Source organism: Aphidius gifuensis, linkage group LG2 (assembly GCF_014905175.1).
Source record: "Aphidius gifuensis isolate YNYX2018 linkage group LG2, ASM1490517v1, whole genome shotgun sequence".
NCBI lineage: Eukaryota > Metazoa > Arthropoda > Insecta > Hymenoptera > Braconidae > Aphidius > Aphidius gifuensis.
Genome location: NC_057789.1, coordinates 28,802,328 through 28,821,270, shown reverse-complemented (window position 1 = coordinate 28,821,270; position 18,943 = coordinate 28,802,328). Strand labels below are relative to the sequence as shown.

The following is an 18,943-nucleotide window of genomic DNA, read 5'->3' as shown; positions in this document are numbered from 1 at the left end:
GGTTTCAAAAAGAAAAAAAAATCATTAAAATTAACGATAACTGTAATAAAAAATTTTACTAAATGATTCGATCGGGATGTTTTTTTTTTTTTTTTTTCGGAGCCATAATAATAATTCGAAATGAATTTTTAAAATGATGTTTTGACAAATATTGTCAGGATGTCAAGTAGTCGGTCGATGTCAGCATCGGTAGTATTCGTTGATTACATTTGAACATGGTTTAAACTGTAAGCATGTAATTTAACGGTTGACTAGTTTTTATACACGAGGTGTATTGACTAGTATTTTTTTTTTTTATGCCCCTTTCTCTCTTGGTGAACAAAACGACCCACACAGAAGCTAGGTCGTTTGAATATTTTATTTGCAATTTATTTTTATTTTTTTTTTTTATATCTATATCGCTGTTTATTTTATTTATTTTTATATTATTTATTTGTTTATTTGTTTATTTATTAGAAATGGTTTTTTTTTATTTTATTTAATTTTAAATCACCTAGGGCAAAAAGGGCTCGTGCTAAGGTGATGAAAAAATTAAGTAAATATTAAAAAAAAAATTTATATATTTATATAAATAAATATTAAATAAAAAATAAAGATTTAAGATACGACACAGCTGATACGCCTTCGTCGTTGGACGATTACGCGTTGAGGTGTGTATATACACTGAGATTGTTGATGATGTCATTTCCAGCTATAAGGACTCGCCAAGTGCAGGACACTGGCACCAGGCGCCCGTGGGCGCTTGATCAAGAACAAGTTTTCCATTTTTTATTATTTTTTTTTTTTTTCATTTTTAGTTTATATTTGTAATGTATAATAAATTTTCAAATATATTCAAATACAAGATGCAATAAAAAATATTAATAACATGATAATAAAATTTTTGGAATATTTTTTATGTTGGAGATTGTTAAATATGCTAACTCAATTTGAGAAAACCGGAATTGAGGCATGATTGGATATTTAGTTTAGTTTTTTTTCAAAGTGTAAATGGAAAATTAATTTTAGGATATAATTTTATGTTTATTTGACGGTTGTTTTTCGTTTTTTCGTTTTTTTTTTTTTTTACTATTTATCAGAGCATTGTTTTGATTGGCTGATTGAAAGCAAAAATTAAAATAAATAATATACAGTGCTTTTGTAGGGTATATTTGATGGAACTTTAGTTGGGTTATTTAATCAACACAAATATCTTCAATTGAATTGAGCAGCTTTAATTTAGAAATATTATATTTTTATCTCAAAAAGTGAGAATAATTTTTTTACAGTGTATTTTATTATTTTTTATTTTTTTTCAAATTGAAGGTTGAAAAAAAAATTATTTAATTATCATTTTATTTAGCACATTTAAAAGAGCATTAATTAATTTCATCTAATGATACACTTGGAATACTTGAGAAATTCATTTTTTTTATTTTTATGAATAAATTTCTGATCATGATATATATCTATATTTTTTCCATCAAGGATCGTCTTTAATTTATTTACTTTTTTATATTTTTTTTCAGTAAAAACACTTTGCAAAAAAAAAAAAAGAGAAAGATCGTTGTCCCCATCGAATCACAGACACAAAAAATAAAAAATTAAATAAAAAAAAAAAATAATCCAAGATTCTAAAAGTGATAAGCATATATAAAAATAAATAATATATTTACAAGAGTGTGAAACAATGTTTAAAAAAAATCAATCTAAACAAATATTGACTCATCTTTTATAATATTCCTTCCAATAAAAAAAAAACACCAACAGCCCTACTAATTCACAGCTAAAGATGTTGAACCAAGATTTCTAAAAAAAATTACAAAACAAAAAAACCCATAAGCATAATATTCTTCATGATTTAAAATTTATTGAGGAAGTTCATCTCAAAGAAAATAAAAGCCGCCAGGAGGACATTTGAGTCTGATATACGGTTCTGTGGGTCGTAAGGTTAAGTGGAGAAAAGTCATAGTGGTGAATTTCATAGTCTCTTTCTTTTCTTCTCATTCCCTGCCTTCCCATATTTATTTTTTGTATAAAATAAAAAATTTAAGTGTATATTCTCGTTTTGCCTGTTACGTTTTTCCAGGTGTTTTTTTTTCCTACAATATTGCAAGTAACTGTGGTAAAGAGACGAGGGAGAGACCGTCTTCTCACCCGTTTGTAAATTTGCTTGTTGTTATATCGTGCCCAGCGGCAAGCTCTTTCGCATATATGATTTTTTTTTTTATTTAAAACTATATATATAAAGAATAAAAAAAATAAAAATAAAAATAAGAAGAGGTGCATTGTGTGTGGGTGCGTCCCAAGGATCCAGCAGCCAACTGGTCACGCGTCGTCATTGCCCACGTTATCCCAGCATCAAATATGAATGTAACAAACCCTGTAACAAACGATAGTCAACGCATGCATATACGCACACTATAAACACATTTATCCATTGCATGTAAAGGGATAAATTGTAAGCACACAATTTATAATCATACGAGTTCAATGTAACGTGTGGGATGTGTTTTTGCAAGAACAAAGGTCTTCTCTCTATTTGCTACTTTGTTTATATATTATTTATTTATAATATTATTTAAAATTTTTTTTTTATTTTTTTTCAATATCTAATTTAACAACAAAATTTCATAATAATTATTTTGTATTTTTTGGTGATGACTTGATATACCTACTTGAAGAAGAAATCATTTTTTTTTTTTTTTTCATTCATAATGCTTTTTTTTTTGATGGTATTATTTTCAATAAAAATCTTGAAGAACCATTGATGCTTGATATTGAAATGAAAACTGGTTTCAATGATTAATAAATATATATTTTTTATATTATTATTCAAAATATTACATTTACATAATAATATTCAAGTCCATTCAACTTTTATTAACTCAAAAAAAAATATTATTATTATGGCAAAAATTTTTGTATTTCCGTTTTGTAAAATTTAAATTACTTGATTTTTAAATTTAAAGCGCGCTTTTTTTTTTATTTCTCAATATTATTATCAATTCGTTTTGATAATTAATATATTAATATATTTAAATGAAGAAAAATAAAAACAAGTTTATTAGGTATTTTTTTAAAATTTATTTTATGTTGTTTATTTATTTATTTTTTTTGACTCGATTAGTTTAAGTGTTGTTGAAGAATTATATACGATGACACGTTGACTCGTGCTCTGGCTTCCGGACATCCGATGATATCGAGATTTGCGTGGGTGGATTGCACGTTTGCTGTTGCTTCTGCTGTAGTTTGTAGTAGCACACAAGTGGTGTGTGCCAGAAACGTAATCGTCGGTTGATCGAAGAGGAAGACCAGTTTTGCTCGGCACTTAACCAAAGCCACCAAAGGTATATAAGAAGCGCCATCACATGTATAAACCTGCAAAATACACACAAAGATCAAATCACGAAATTTGAATTTAAAAATAAAAAATACTAATTTATTTTTTAAACAACCGTTTGTTGTTTCATTTAATAGTTTTTTATTTTTATTTTTTATTTTATAAACTTCAATTTTAAAATCGTGATGAAATTTATATATTAATTTATTTATTATTATTTTAACTGAGGTGTCATGTGTACCTCAATCTACAGTTTCACTCAGTCAATAAATAAAAGGACTATTATCACCTCGAGAATAAAAAATAAAATACAAAAATTAAATGAGGAAAAAAAAAAAAAAAAAGTTTATATAAAGAAATAAAGAAAAAAAATTGCAGTCAAGAGGGGAACATGCCGACGACATTCCCCAACTTGAAAGGAGAGTTTTTCACTGTATCACCAAGAAGCAGGAACAAAATCCAAACTTATCTCACGATTTGATTTCAACGCACAAATTTAATACAAAAAATTAAAAAATAAAATTATATTTTTACGATTACATACACAACAATGAGCGATGAAATGAATTTTATTATTATTTTATCTAAAAAGTATATATATAAAAAATAGAGAGTTGAAAAGATATACTCTGAGGATTTATTTGCTCGAATTTCATTGTCGATACAATTTTGTGGAATGTATTTTATATTCCATTTTTAAAAATATAAACTCAAAAGAATTGCACTGGGGCACGAGCTAACTTGTCCATTGGCATGTTGTTGCTACCAAGGGATGAGGTAAAGAAGAGAATGAAAAATAAAATTCAAATAAAAAAAAAGTTAAAAAGTATAAGGGTAAACGAATATATAAGACAACGGTCAGCTTGACTTGTGCTCCCTTCTTTTTATCTTGAAAAAGTTGCAAAATGCACTGTTATTGTTTTCGTTGCTTCGAAAAATCCGGCTTGAAATATATATATATTTTTTTTTTTCCTTTTTTTCTTATTTATTTTTTTGTCAAGGTGACTTGGATGCCGCGCATGAACTGTTTGAAAAAAAAGCAGCACCAAGGAACCATTTCACTGTAAAGAGTTTGACAAAATGAAATCTGTTCAAAGCTTGATTTGTCCCATTGTCATATTATAAGCTTAATAAAATATAAATTATCAAATTTATAAGAATTGTAACAAGATAATAAGAAAACTTTAAGTGTAATTGATAAATATAAGAAAAAAATGATACAAACGATAAATTTAAATAAAACTTTAAATTTTGTAATTGTCAAGTATCATAGTTTATTGATAGTCTTGATAAAATTATATTTAATTATAATTATATCAAAAAATTTAGTATAGTTGACTTGATCAAGCTTTTTTTCTTGATCTTATCATTTAAATTTAATTGATAATTGATATTGATCAAGAAAAAAATTTGCAACTTGTTTATATTTTTTTATGCATATGTTTAATTGAAAAATTAAGTTGAAATATAGAAGAAAATTTTATATAATATATTTCATTTTTAATTCTTTTGATAATTTCTTCAAGAAAATTTAATTTATAATTTGTCAAATTTATGTTCTTGATTAAGATGATTATATAAACATGAACTTGCTTGATGAAATTTAATTGATGTTTGACTAATAAGAAATCACAAAATTGATCAAGAATTCTTACTACATAAGATAGATCAAGAGTTATCGTTTTGATCCAAATTTGGATAAGAAAATAAGAAGTTGATCAATACAAAGCTTAATTTGTTTAAAATAATCTAATTTAAATTTGATCAATTGTCATTAAATATTTATTGTTAGTTCTTTTAAAATGATCAAAATAGATCGATATTAATTTTTTAATTTATTATAAATGTTCAATTACAATATAAATAAAAAGTTTTTACTGAGAAAAAAAAACAAATCAATCAAAAAAATTAAATATTCCAAAAAATCAATTACAATTTCAAATAACAAAATAACTTATAACGATTTGATTTTAATTAAAAACAAAAATTGAAAAAATCAATATGATTTTATAATACTAAAAAAAATAAGTTGATAATCATTTTTGTCGATCAATTTTGTGAAATATTGCAATTTTTGATCAAGCTCTGACAAGTCTTGTCAATGTAAATTGATAAAGTTGATATGAAATAAGAAAGTAAGTAAACGTGAATTTGACAAGATGCTTGGATTGTTTTTTGATCAAAAACTTATCAAATATTGATAAATTCTTATCATATTTATTTTTTCCTTGTCATGATTGCCTGATGAAGTGTTTGATACCTTGATTTGGCGCGTAACAGGAGCCAATGCTGTACGAAAATCATCAAAACGACAAGTTCATATGGATGGTCGATGACCTTAAAATAAGAACAATCTTAAATTATTTCCATCAAAAAAAATTCCATCTAAATTTCCAATTAATATTTTTTTTTTTTAATTACAAAAACAACAAGAAAATAATTTAAAAATTTTGTCAATCTTGATATACATAAATTGATTGTAAAAAAAAAAATTTAAATATAGAAAAATATAAATTTTTTAAGAGTTGATTTGACGCTGATACGACGTAGAAATGTAGAATAAAGTCTGTCTTGATTCGTGTCAGTACAGTAATGATTCACCAGTTGATTTACGTCAAACTCCGAGCTCGATACTGATTGACCGTTTGTGCGAGAGTTGGTTGATCTTGTGGTTTGATCATTCTTCTTCTACTTATTCTTGATTTTATTCCCTCCATGACAACACAGCTAATAATCGATCAGGTCAAGGCAAAATCCCACGATTCCCCTCTCATCATTGACCCCCCAGTTTTATGTCATTCTACGCGGATTCAGTTACAAATCAAAACGACAAATATAATAATACATTTATATAATAATAATAAAAATATAATTTTATAGTAATGTGATCATAAGATATGCGAGTTAACGATTGGTGTGATTTTTCGATCAAGAGAAATCCTTATGATGACACGACCTTTGCCACTTTGATTTCACGTCAACTTTCTGTAGATGAATTTTATTTACTTGATTATTTATATATAAAAAAATAAATAAATAAATAAAAAGTACAAAGAGGAGGGCGACTGGTTTTTTTTAGTGCGTATATGTACTAAAAGCACCAACCGAAAGTCTCGAGGACGCTTAACCATAGCATCGATTTCTCGATCTTGAAGGCAAGGCACGCGTCTCGCCCGCCCGTAGAATGTCGTCGTAACGAGGTCTCTCCTCATTCCCTCTATCTCTTTTTCTTCTTTAGAACTTTTGTGCTTTTTTTATTTTATTTTATTTTTTATTTTTTTTCATCAACGAGTATGCGAACAACTCTCCAAGAAGAATACGTGGCAACATACAAGAATAAGAGCCCCTAGGCCCACGACCGCATGCGTCGAGTTTGAGGTGATGCCTTAAACTTTAACCAACTTTTAAAACAGTTTAAATATTTTATTTTTTATTTATTCTCATTTCTTACACCCTCAACCATAATCCAACGTTTAAATTAGACATTGAATTCTTAAGAATTCAAATAAAAAAAAATTCACTCAAATTCCATGGACATTTTGATACGCCCTCCTGTCGATTATGATCAAGTTCCTGATATCATTAAACCATATTTGGTTTGCTACTTGAATTGCCAAAGTTAACGCTTTCATTTGAAATGATATATCGTTGTTGAATAAAAAATTTTTTATATTGATTTTATTATTAAATTTTGTTACAGAGTCTGGCCACAGGTTGGACAGCGGATCTCCATTTTGGAGAATTCAATTGGATCAAGACCTACTGGATACAATAAGTTCAATTTATCCAGAGTGGTTTAAAGATTATACAAATAGTGAAAAAACATCGACAACAACATCATCCACTACAAATCAAGGTAGTCGAAATAGTGGTGACGAGTCATCATCCTCCTCATCAACACCAATCAATACCGAGCATCAAGATTCTTTTATTGTTGGTGATAATAATAATAACAATAACAATAATAAAAAAAGTGGAAAAAGTGAAGATAGCCGAATAAAGTCAAAGTCAAAAGCCAAAAGACTAGAGGCCATTCGTGATAAACGTGAAAAACGTGCAAATAAAGAAGACAGGTATGATTTAACTTGCTGTTTTTTTTAAAAAAAAAAAGTATATTATATTTTAAATACTAAAATTTATTTTAAACATTAAACTAAATATATTTTTGTTGATTTTAAATGTTTTTTTTTTTTTTTTCGCAACATTCGTGATGATTTTTTTGTTTCTTTTTACCCTTGACCCTTTACCTGTATTCTTACCACTTGAAAGTGGTTATTTAAAATTCTCAATCTGCATATATTTGTTTTATAAAGATTTTTTTTGCTTTTGGTACAGGGACCGTTCAAGTGAATCGGGAAAAAAATCAGGAAAACAACGACACCCGGATAGAACGAGAGACAGTAGTTTTGGGAGAAAGTCGTTGGGTGTTGTTGTTACTGCTGAAACCACAACAGAATCCACCGAGTCAACAGATATGGCTGAGGGCAATCGATCCTCACCTCCAAAAGCGGAAGTCGACGATTCACCATTGCAACATGCTATGGACCGTAACAAAGAATGTAAGTAAATGCAATAAATTTTTTTTTTAATTTCCATTCATTTTTACTTGATTTTTCTACAAAAAAAAACTAATGATAAATGATAATATATTAGCAATACATCAACTTGTCAATATCATTTATCAAATTTTTTAAATTATATTTCATGACTTTGTAAAATTCAAATGAACAATTGTTTCGCTCTATCGAAGCATGTCCAAAAATTCCCATGAAAAAAAGGTATTTTTAAAAATTAAAATATTCAATTGAAATCGGAATAAAAAAATTAATCAATCAAAGAAAAAATTAATAACAAATCAATGAAAGAAAAAATTATTTAAAAAATAATTTATATATGAATTCTTTTTTTTGACTTTTAATTTGAACGAGGGCTGATGTATGGCATTTAAATTCAAATCAATTAAGTTCAAATATTATTGTAATGTAGTTTTGGACAGGTTGACGAGTAGATATGTTGAAAAAGCACCGTTGTAACTTTGATCGGCATGAAAAAGGCGCCACCAGTTGTTTCTTTCTTAGTATTTTCTCCCTTTGATCAACAGCATCATCATCATCATCATCATCCTACTCTCTCTGAGTAAAACCTTTTTAAGACTCCGCAACGTGCCATTACATAGCCACCTCCGTAATCATACGCTCGTTTCAAGGCAGCCGCAAAACACCAATGAATTATCGATTCGCAATTTTTCATTTCATTTTGTTTTGACTTTTTTTTTTCTTTATTTTATTTTTTTATTGTACAATAAAATCGAGGGCTTCTACGTGTTGCTTAATGCCGGGATATGTTCATAATAAAAGGGTTACTTCAATGCGCCATATTTTTCATTGCAAGATATTAGCTCACTTTATCACCACAAGCGGGCGCTCAATAGTCACTTCAGGCAAAGAAAAAAAAATCTAAATAAAATATAACTACTTGTCTGGTTAATGATTCAAAATAAAAAAAATAAACTCTATGAAAATTGTAGAGAATATTAAATATTAAAATATAATATTTATAATTTATATACCAATTGAGTTAAGAGCCAACAAATTCATATAGGTTATGTTTGCGTCATTGAAAATGTAATGAAAAATATTTAAAAAATAATACAAAATTATATACAATAGAATTTTATATTAATGCACAGGACAATATATCAATTCAACACGGATAATTAAATTAAATTTACAAGATCTAAATTATTATTTTATTTATTTTTTTTTTTAATTTGAAGGCAATCGTTGTGTTCCAGTTGCAATTTTTTACGTAGGTTAACTGTGTTGCATGCTTATCTGTGTTGGCGTTGTTTATAAATATATATGTATACATACATTCACGAGACAGAAGGTGTGTCTATTTATAAAAATGATATCATCGACAATTACCTACGCTTTCACATCGGTCAATCGTTATTTTATCTAGGTGCTAAATTAAGGGTGTTAATCTAATTTTATTTTTTATTTATTTTTTCAATGTTGGCCTTTTTATTTTTAGAATTTTATTTTAAAATAATAACAAGCTGAATTTAATAGTTGAAAATTTTATTTTGAAAAATTATAAATTAATTAATTAATTAATATACAAGGAGGGTGGGTGGTGGGTGGTGCAAAATCAAGAGCTCAAAAAAAACTTAAAACGAGTGAAAAAAAAAATTTTTTTATAGTCCTATTATTTTAATTTTTAATTAAAAAATTAAATATCAAAAATTTTTAATTTATTTTCTAATTACTTGTAGAACTTTTAAGTATCCAAAAATATTTTTTTTTTCTTTATTTTTTATATTTTTGATAATTAAAAAAATAGTTAAAAATATAATTTAAAATGTCTCATTTTGCTCGGATCAATTTAAATCAAAATATAAAATAATGATTAAAAATTTCCATTTAAATGTAATTATTTTAATTTTGTGTATTTTTAATACTTCCGGTGAATGCGAGCATGTAACAAATAAAAGTGGCAATCGTGGAATAAATTATTTTAAAAATTAGGGTTCCTAATGACATCAGCACCAACGGCGTTTAATTTTTTTTTTCCATAATTTTTTTATTTACTTTTTTTTATCAAGTGATTCCTGTTTGTGGATATCGATCGAATTCGTGACGAGTTAAAAAAGTAATGGCAATTATACCCTCGCGCCTTGTGTTAACAAGGCGTGACCAAGTCTCATTTAACAATTTGCTTTTTCAACTTGCGCCACGCAATGCTTATAGTAAATCTCAACAACCACAAAACAGTGTGGCAATTTGAATTAACTCTCTCTCTCTCTACATATATTTGATTTCAATATACACATAACAAGATTATAAATAATAATAATAAATATATATTTATGAATAGACAAGCAACGGTTGAATTACCCGATGGTGGTCGTCGTAGTGATATAAAATAAAAAATATAAACATATAAAAATAATATAAAAAAAATTTATTCATTCATTTCTCATTCATTCATTCATCTATTCGTGTTGGCCAGATGAAAACTTTATACAATAAATTATTTATCTATACACAATCTCTGAGATATTGAATGAAAGGTGATTTTTATTTTTATTATTATTTTAAAACAACATATTTCACTCAAATCAAACGACATATACATAAATTTTTTTTTTCCATCATGATGGAGGGGTAAACTAGAGGTTTATTTAGAGGTTTATTTAAAATATATAAAAAAAATATAAATAAATTAAAGCTTTAATCGTGAGCAACAAAATGAAAGTAACGAAATTTTTATTTATTTATTTTCCAAGACCTCGTTGGTCCTCAAACGTATTTATTGATTAAGATATATCGAGAAAAAAATAAATATATATATTGGATAAATTGGATAAAAATTAATAGAAAAATAAAAATATTCAGCTACTGGATAATAAAATTAAATGACTCAAATTTATTTACCATATTTTAATAAAGTAAAATTTTTTTTTTATATTTTTTTTTTTATTAATAGAAATTTTATTTTGACGTGGGTTGAATGGGAAAAAAAAAATTTATAAATTATCTTAATTGTTAAACATGAATTTAGTATATTTAAATTTTTTTTTTTTATAATTCATTGATGAAATAATATGTTGAAAAAAAAATGGTTGTAGTGATCTAGCTGGAGATTTTAATGCGTGTAAATGACATTCACTTTCCGGTGTCGGGTGTTTGCGTTTTGCGACTTTGAGAGCAATTTGAAATATCTCAATCCGGTTCGCCCACGTTGGATAAATTTTTAATAATAATTATTATATGAATATGCAATGATATAGTCAATTTATATTTATACTCATGACGACGTCAAAGATATCGTTCGTTAGAGAAATTTAACTTGCAAAAAAAAAAAAATCTATATTATTAATTATCCTTTTTGTTGAATGATTGTTGTTAATTTTTTTTGTTTCATTTTTCAAAATGATTTATCGAGTCATCAATCAATTATTTTATTTACATGTTAAATAGATTTTTTTTTTTTTTGCTTTAATTAATATTATGAACTAATTGAAATTTGAAATTAATTTTTGAATTTCTTTGTTTGATAAATTGGTGTATTTAAAAATTGAGATGTATATTTTTTTGGTATAATTATTTATTGTGAATAATTATTAATTTTTGTACTTGAAATGGATATTTATATTTTTTTAATTATAAATTTACTAGCTGGGTAATTTTAGAAAGAAAATTTCAATATTTTAAATATTTTAAAAACATTTAAATTAAATTTAAATACTAATTTTTTAAAAATAAATATAGAGCTTTTTATTTTTCCAAAATTTAGTATTTAAATTTAAATTTAAACCCTTTAACTTTGCAAAATAAATATATAGTTTTTTAATTTTTTATCAAGTTGAAATGATGATGTCTTTAGAATTGTTAATTCCATCTTAAATTTGAATTTATTTTTAAAATAACAGTATATAAAATATTTTATAATATACATCTCAAATAACAAACACTATAAAAATTCTTTTTCCAATATATCTTCTTTTAAAAAAATTCCCAAGGCATTTAGAAAGTGAACTATATAAATTAAATTCAAAAATTCTTTCCCGGCTCATAGTTGTAAATTGAAATACTAGATATTCCGTGTGGTCAAATAAAAAAAATAAAAAAAAATAAAAAAACACATAAATAAAAACCGTGTGTGGCTTTCTCCATCAATTTGTTTAAAAAATTTTCCAAAAAAACACCCAACGATCCATAACATCATCTGGGAAAAAATAACGATCGTCGTTAAATTTTCTATTGTCTATTTAAAAAAAATCAATACCACGTGTCTTTCTCATAGTTTATTTTAATCTACATTAAATATACATAAAGCCAAGTATAATAAATCAACATACCACAAAACCACAATTCAATATATCCAGGATATAATATTTTTTTTATTTTTTTCTAGCTTTTTTTTCTAATAAATTTATTATTTATTATATATCAATTCGATTGATTTTAAATTTGTTCTTAATGACTCTAAATGACTTGAATAATTTCCATTTATTTTTCCCTTTGTTTTGCTTCATTGAAAATAAATTGATGACTCAAATAAAAAAATATATACAAGAAGATAATATTAGATATATATTTTAAAGAAAGAAAACGTATTTGTTCGTTCCATATAAGAAAATATATAGTTAAATCCTTATCAGAAGTTGATCCTAATAAGAGAAAAACCAGCATCATTTGTTTTTAAATTTGGATTTATTTTTATATAAATAATTCCTTTTTTTTTTTTTTTTGTTCAATAACTAGATACACACTATTTTATATGTAGATTGAAAACAGGAAGAAGAAGGTTGAATTGAAAAAACAAAATGCAAAAAAAAATAATGCACGTGTTTGTACATAATGATGATGATTATGATGATGTTTATATTAATAATACGATGACAATTGTCATTTAAAAAAATAAATAAAAATGAGTGGTGTTGATGATGATGAGACTGGGTAACACTCGGTCATTTGAGTTCACACACATCTTGGATTTTTTTAAATTTATTTTTTCTATTAACTTGATGACACTGTCTCTTTATTATTAATAATATATTTTATTTATTTATTTATTTATCATTTTTATTAAACGTAGTCACTTGCACTGGTATATAATTGTTGCAATGTACGTCTCGAATGTCAACTAAGTCGACTTCCTTCCTTCGGAGACACGACGCTTTCCGTCAACTCTGTAACATCAGTATTGAATTTCAATTGACCATCGTTACGATTTGCGATCGCAATAAAAATCATATATATTTTTTTTTTTTATTTTAATCAATTCGCAATGTATAAATTTATGCTAAACGTGTATCAAAATTATTTTATATTATTATCTTTTATTTAGACAATGATATAAGTATTTGAAAAAAAAAAAAAAATAGAAATTGTTTGATTTGATATTTGTTATGTTTGATTCCGTTTTTTAAAAAAATTTTTTTTTTTGATTTTTTTGTATTATTGGAGACCGGAAAGATTTATGCCGTTAACTGTCGATCGCTGCAGTGAGGAAGCACTTCCGTAACATATTGAAGACAAGCGTATATAATATTCGCAACTCGTTTTTTGAACGTGATTTTTGGCTCGTGTCTTCAAGGCTCATTCTTGTCTCATTTTATTAAATTATTATTTGCAAATAATTATTCGCAATCGCGATTATTATTAACGTTATAACAAAAAAAAAAAATTAAAATATTTAAAAAAAAAAAAGTTTTAAATTTAATATTTAACTATTAATTTTAACAGTTATTAAAAATTAAAATATAAATCAATTATTATTAAAATAAGTAATTATTATTAACCACAATAATAATTATAATAATAATTTTTTTTTACTATTTAAAAATTAATAATTAAAATTAAGAAAAAAAATTTTTTTTTAATTCTAAAAAATTCAATATTCAACTTTTAATAATTACAATAATTTTTAAATAGTAAAAAAAAATTATTATTATAATTATTATTAATTAATAAAATAATTACAATTTTTATTATTATTTAAAAATTAATAATTAGAATTGAGGAAAATACTTTCAATCATTTCGATGATAAATTTTTATTTTTTTAAAATTTAAATAGTATAATTTTTATATAAATAATAAAGATAAATAAATTTTTTTTTTTTCTGATTTGTATGCATTTATTTGCATTAATATATAAGCCATAATAATTTTTTATTCCGGTGTCAATATTGTTGAACATGTCGTCAGGTGTTGGCAGCCTTGATACACATTATCGCCTACACATTATATCACAGTTTTTTCATCTTCCGTGTATAACACACCACCCACTCATGTGTTAACCCCGTCAAGGACAAATTCATTGAAAACATTAAATTCCCTATTACAATATCTACAAACAATTATTTTATTTTTTCAACAAATACTTGCAACACTCAATCACAAACCAGCTATAGCCAAACAATTTTTTTTTTTTCTAAATAAATTTCAAATTTAAAAAAATTCTATAATCAATCAATTAATTATATAAATTAATTTTTTTCCCGTTAAAGAACAATGACAAAATTATATACTTCATTAATTTTTTTCTCTAACAATCATATAATTAATAGTTTTTTTTTTTTTTTCAAGTTCCAATTGATTAAACTTAAAAAACATAAACATCTTCCTCCGCATTGTGCTCTCGTTTTTATCATATTATTGATCGATAAAAAAATAAAAAAAATATCAACACATAGATCTCAATAGGATAATAGTTACATCACAATTTTACAAGAAATAAATAATCATTTATAAATAGATACTTACGTCATTGTGACTAATTACAATTTCTCGCTCCAATTTATTAAATATCCTCATTCACACACCCTCGACATATATATCTTTATTATTTTTATTTATAATTTTATTTAATTTTAACTCTTTTTATATATTATTATTATTTCATTTATTTATTTTTTTTTTTTTTACAATAAATTTGTGTTGTTATTCCTCACGCGCAACACGACCAAGCACGTAATTTTATTTTGCATTTACCAGTCACTCGTTTTCGCCCGCGCCTCTTTCCCAATCTTACCTGTACACATATGAGTATATATTTTATTTGTATGTATTAAACATACTTTAAAATAATTTTAAGATAAAAAAAACTCATAACGTTGAGTTAATTTTCGTGAAAGTCTCTCGAGGTTAATCATCGCGCAAAGTTATCTTGCTATAATTGTTTGGCTACTGCCAAGTGTCAATGAGCAACACACACACTCACATATTTACATGTAAAATGTTATCAAAAATTAAGATATTTTCATTTTTCAAATTCTTATACAGTATTAATTTTTTTTTACATATTTTTCTTCCTCTTGTATGAGTAAAGACACTTGCAATTGCAAAAATCTAAAAATTAAATTAAGAAAAAAAATTCAATGGCTTCAAAAGAGACATGAATTTTCAATTTTGTAAGCAATATTTTTGTCCAGTATGTCCAGTGTCTCCATGGACCACTCGATCATCATCATGATTATTATTTTTAATTTTTTTTAAGCTTTGTAAAATTTATTTCATGTCTTTTTAACAATGACAAAAAAATTACAAATTTAAATTTAAAAAGAATTTTAACTGCATTGACATACGCCTGTTTACCATTATCAATAGATAATTATTTTTTTTTTAATGTTAATTATTATTTTCTATTATTATTTAAATAACGTCACTATATTAAAAATATTTTAAAATAAATTTAAAAACAATTACAAATTTATTTTAACTGACGAATTTTTTTGCCTGATTTTTTTTTGGTACTTGCGCTCTTTTACCTCTCATGGGATATTTAAAAATTAAAAAAAAAAAATAAAAATAGTAATGAGGAGAAAACAAAAAATATAATCAATTAAATGAACATTGATATTTTTGTTAGTGTTAGTGTTATTTATTTTATTTATTTTATTTATTGAATTTATTGATGCAATTTTGGTGCAATCATTGGCAGATGGTTTCTTTTGAACACTGACACTTGGTCGATTAGGTGTAGATTTACAGTGTAGCACATCGTAAGATCGCGTAATCCAGGTATCTCATCGATTTAAACCAGCAATAAGTAACGATAATTACAAGCTAATGGTCCAATCTGATGCGCCGCCTCATCATCAACACACCAACATCATTTTATATATATTTTGTATTTAAATTAACCAATCGATTCGCCACTACCATGTTAAAACCACTCCACCATTATGCAAATAGCTTTTTATTTTTTTTTCCATCTTTTAATTCTCTCTTTTGATCATTAATGAAAATTAAAAATAAAAAAAATATCGTCACACAAAATTATATTATTTTTTTAAATCTTGTATTCACTTTTACTGGAATTTTTTTTTAATTCAAAAAATATACATATATTTTTATGAATTAATATATCAAAAATTTATTTTCTCATGGTTTTTAAGTGCAATTATACCACCAACGCAAAAACACATCAGCGTAATACGCACAGATTAAAAAAATCCATAAAAAAAATTCATAATTGCTCATTTTCTCTGCCAGCATAAAGTCATAATTATTTGATACATCACAAAATTAAATTACAATATAAATAAAGTAAAAAAAAAATTTTAAATTAATTTTTTTTTCAACAGAAAGTAACGAAAATACCAAAAAAAAAAAAATTTTATCTAACTCTTCCAAAAAATAATAATAGTAAAACTGGAGTAGTTCAAATATCGTGTTACATAAAATATTTTCGTGAATTTTATTTTTTAAAAAAATATTTATTTACCCCATAAGTTGCTGGAGGAGGATGAGGGTAGGAACAAGGGCACGTCGGCACGTTGTCTTGTGTAAGAAAAATAAATAAATAAATAAAAAATGTTTGTGAATTTTGTGTGTGTGCATTTATGGCGCCGTGTAGTATACGTACAATATGGTCGGCACGACGGTAGGGACGCGCGAGGTCGTCACCAGGTCATTTGGTCCGGAGAATATTCAACCAGAGGCTCGTGTACCGTGTCATGCGATATGCTGCATGTATTAAACCCCTTGTATCTTACGATTTGAAAGCCGCGCGTGAGGAAACGTTGTTTCATTCAACGACATATTCCCCCTACGTGCTCATCATCCTGCTTCAATTTGTTCTTTTTTTTAAATTATTTTTGAGGTTACAACCTCAGAAAAAAAAATATAAAAATCATTGGAAAAATTTGCCGGAAATAATAAAGAGAAATTTTTTTTTTCATAGACAATTTGTCGGTTAATTTTTTTGTTTTTTTGTTTATCACTTTTTTGTTGTTCACAAGTGGAGATCGCGATAAGCCAATACAGTTTTGGCCACACATTGTCAAACATGGCCCAAATGCTCCCCAACACAATGGAATTGTATTTAAAAAAAAAAAAAAATATATAGCAATATAAGAAGAGACAAAAAAAACTAAAAATAATATTATTTTTTTTATTTATTTGTAATTTTTATTGACGTTTTACTGATAACTTGATCTCTCGTAATTTTTAACCTCAAAAATGCAATAAAAAAGTAACCTATTTTTGAAATGCAAATAATAATATTGTGAAATGTTTATTTTATTTTATTCTTGAAGATGATATATATTTATTGATATTATAAAAAAAAAAAAATAATGGGAATGCTAATGAAGAGTTTTATCAAAGAGTCCTGGTTACATATACATGTTTGTTTGAATGTCATGGGTGGTAGCCTTTTGTCTGGCATGTCTTTCCATGTGCGTAGGGTTTTTCTTTTCTCTAAAAAACAGTTTCAATTCACTGTGTGTCTTTTTTGCAATAGCATGCAATAGTGAGCACTGTTGAATCTCCAGTAGTGACACTTTGTTGTATATAGAAAGAGCCCTCGATCTCCCAAGTTGTTGCATTCTCTCTTTATCAAACTGTTTTATTTTTTATTTGAACATTTGTGTTTCCTCGTTCCATCTCGATTTGTGTTCTTGCTACTAGGTTCCACTTTACCACATCAACAAAGACAACAAAATACAAAACAAACAAACAAACAAACCTAACCTCCATCCTTCCATTTCTCTCGACAACCAAATAAATAAATAAACAAAAAAAAAATATGCATATAAACAAAATAAAACGATACATATATTCAACAAACTTATACCAAACAAAAAAGTGGGAGATGGTATTATAATAATAAAACGAAAAAGAGAGAATATTTCTTGTACAATACGTGGGCGGTCTTATTGTTAGCGCAACAAGTTAAATATGCCGCGCTTCTGTGCGCATGCGTACATTATGACCAAATAATAAATAAAAAAACAACAATGGATAGCTAAAATTACAGCAAAAATAAAATATAAAAAATTTAAATTTTTTGTTTATATAGCACCCTTCTTATTGTGTACTATACCGCCTTAATGTCTATTACTGTTAACGTATGTATAAAACACACTCCAAACATACCTCTAAATAGGTTATGAATTTTTTTTATTTTCTTCACAAATGGCATACATTTATGTATATGTAATTTTCACATTTATCTCAACGATATATACACAACAAACTTGAGAGCCAAGCCACAAGTATCTTTGCGTATTTTACGTGTTGCTACACAAAATTGTAACAACACTGAGAGTTGGATAAGAAATGGCTATGTAAATTTGTGTCTATATATATTCTATTTAAACAGTATGCGTGTGCAATGTGCAAAAAAAAAAAAGATGCACTTGGACAGCCACCAGAAGAGAAAGAGTTTTGTTTTTTTCTTTTCATTTTATTTGCATGTTTTTTTTGTTTATTTGTCATTTCAAGTTGGTTTTATTCTCTTATGTATATGTATCACCCCCGCAAGAGAAAACTATGTTGGTATTTTTCAGTATATACGCTTGCGCATTACTTTATTGTAAAGTTTTTAAGAAAATAAAATGAAAAAAAAAAAAAAATGAATAAGAAAGATAGCGTTGTGCTGGCATCAAAAGTAAATGCCGACCTGCGATAAACACGCATTATTCTTTTGTAAAATTTATTTATATTTTTTTTTTATATTTAAATTATTTATATGCATATATGTGTACGGATATCAGTAAGATAGCGCGTGCGCATAATCACTGAGTTGTCTGTAAAATCGGCAGTCATTGGTCTCCCATTGACACGTGTTTATTTCATGAACAAAAATAAATACCAAATGA

General features: G+C 25.8%; 1 protein-coding gene across 3 annotated transcripts in view; it reads left to right on the top strand.

Annotated features, from left to right (window-relative positions):
- LOC122850080 (myocardin-related transcription factor A-like) overlaps nucleotides 1-18,943 on the top strand; it is a 110,922-nt gene that overhangs the window by 69,767 nt on the left and 22,212 nt on the right. For all 3 annotated transcript variants that reach the window (XM_044149084.1, XM_044149085.1, XM_044149088.1), the window contains exons 2-3: nucleotides 7,023-7,395; nucleotides 7,658-7,881. In XM_044149084.1, the coding sequence (XP_044005019.1) occupies nucleotides 7,023-7,395; nucleotides 7,658-7,881 (597 nt within the window). The remainder of the gene's footprint in view (nucleotides 1-7,022; nucleotides 7,396-7,657; nucleotides 7,882-18,943) is intronic.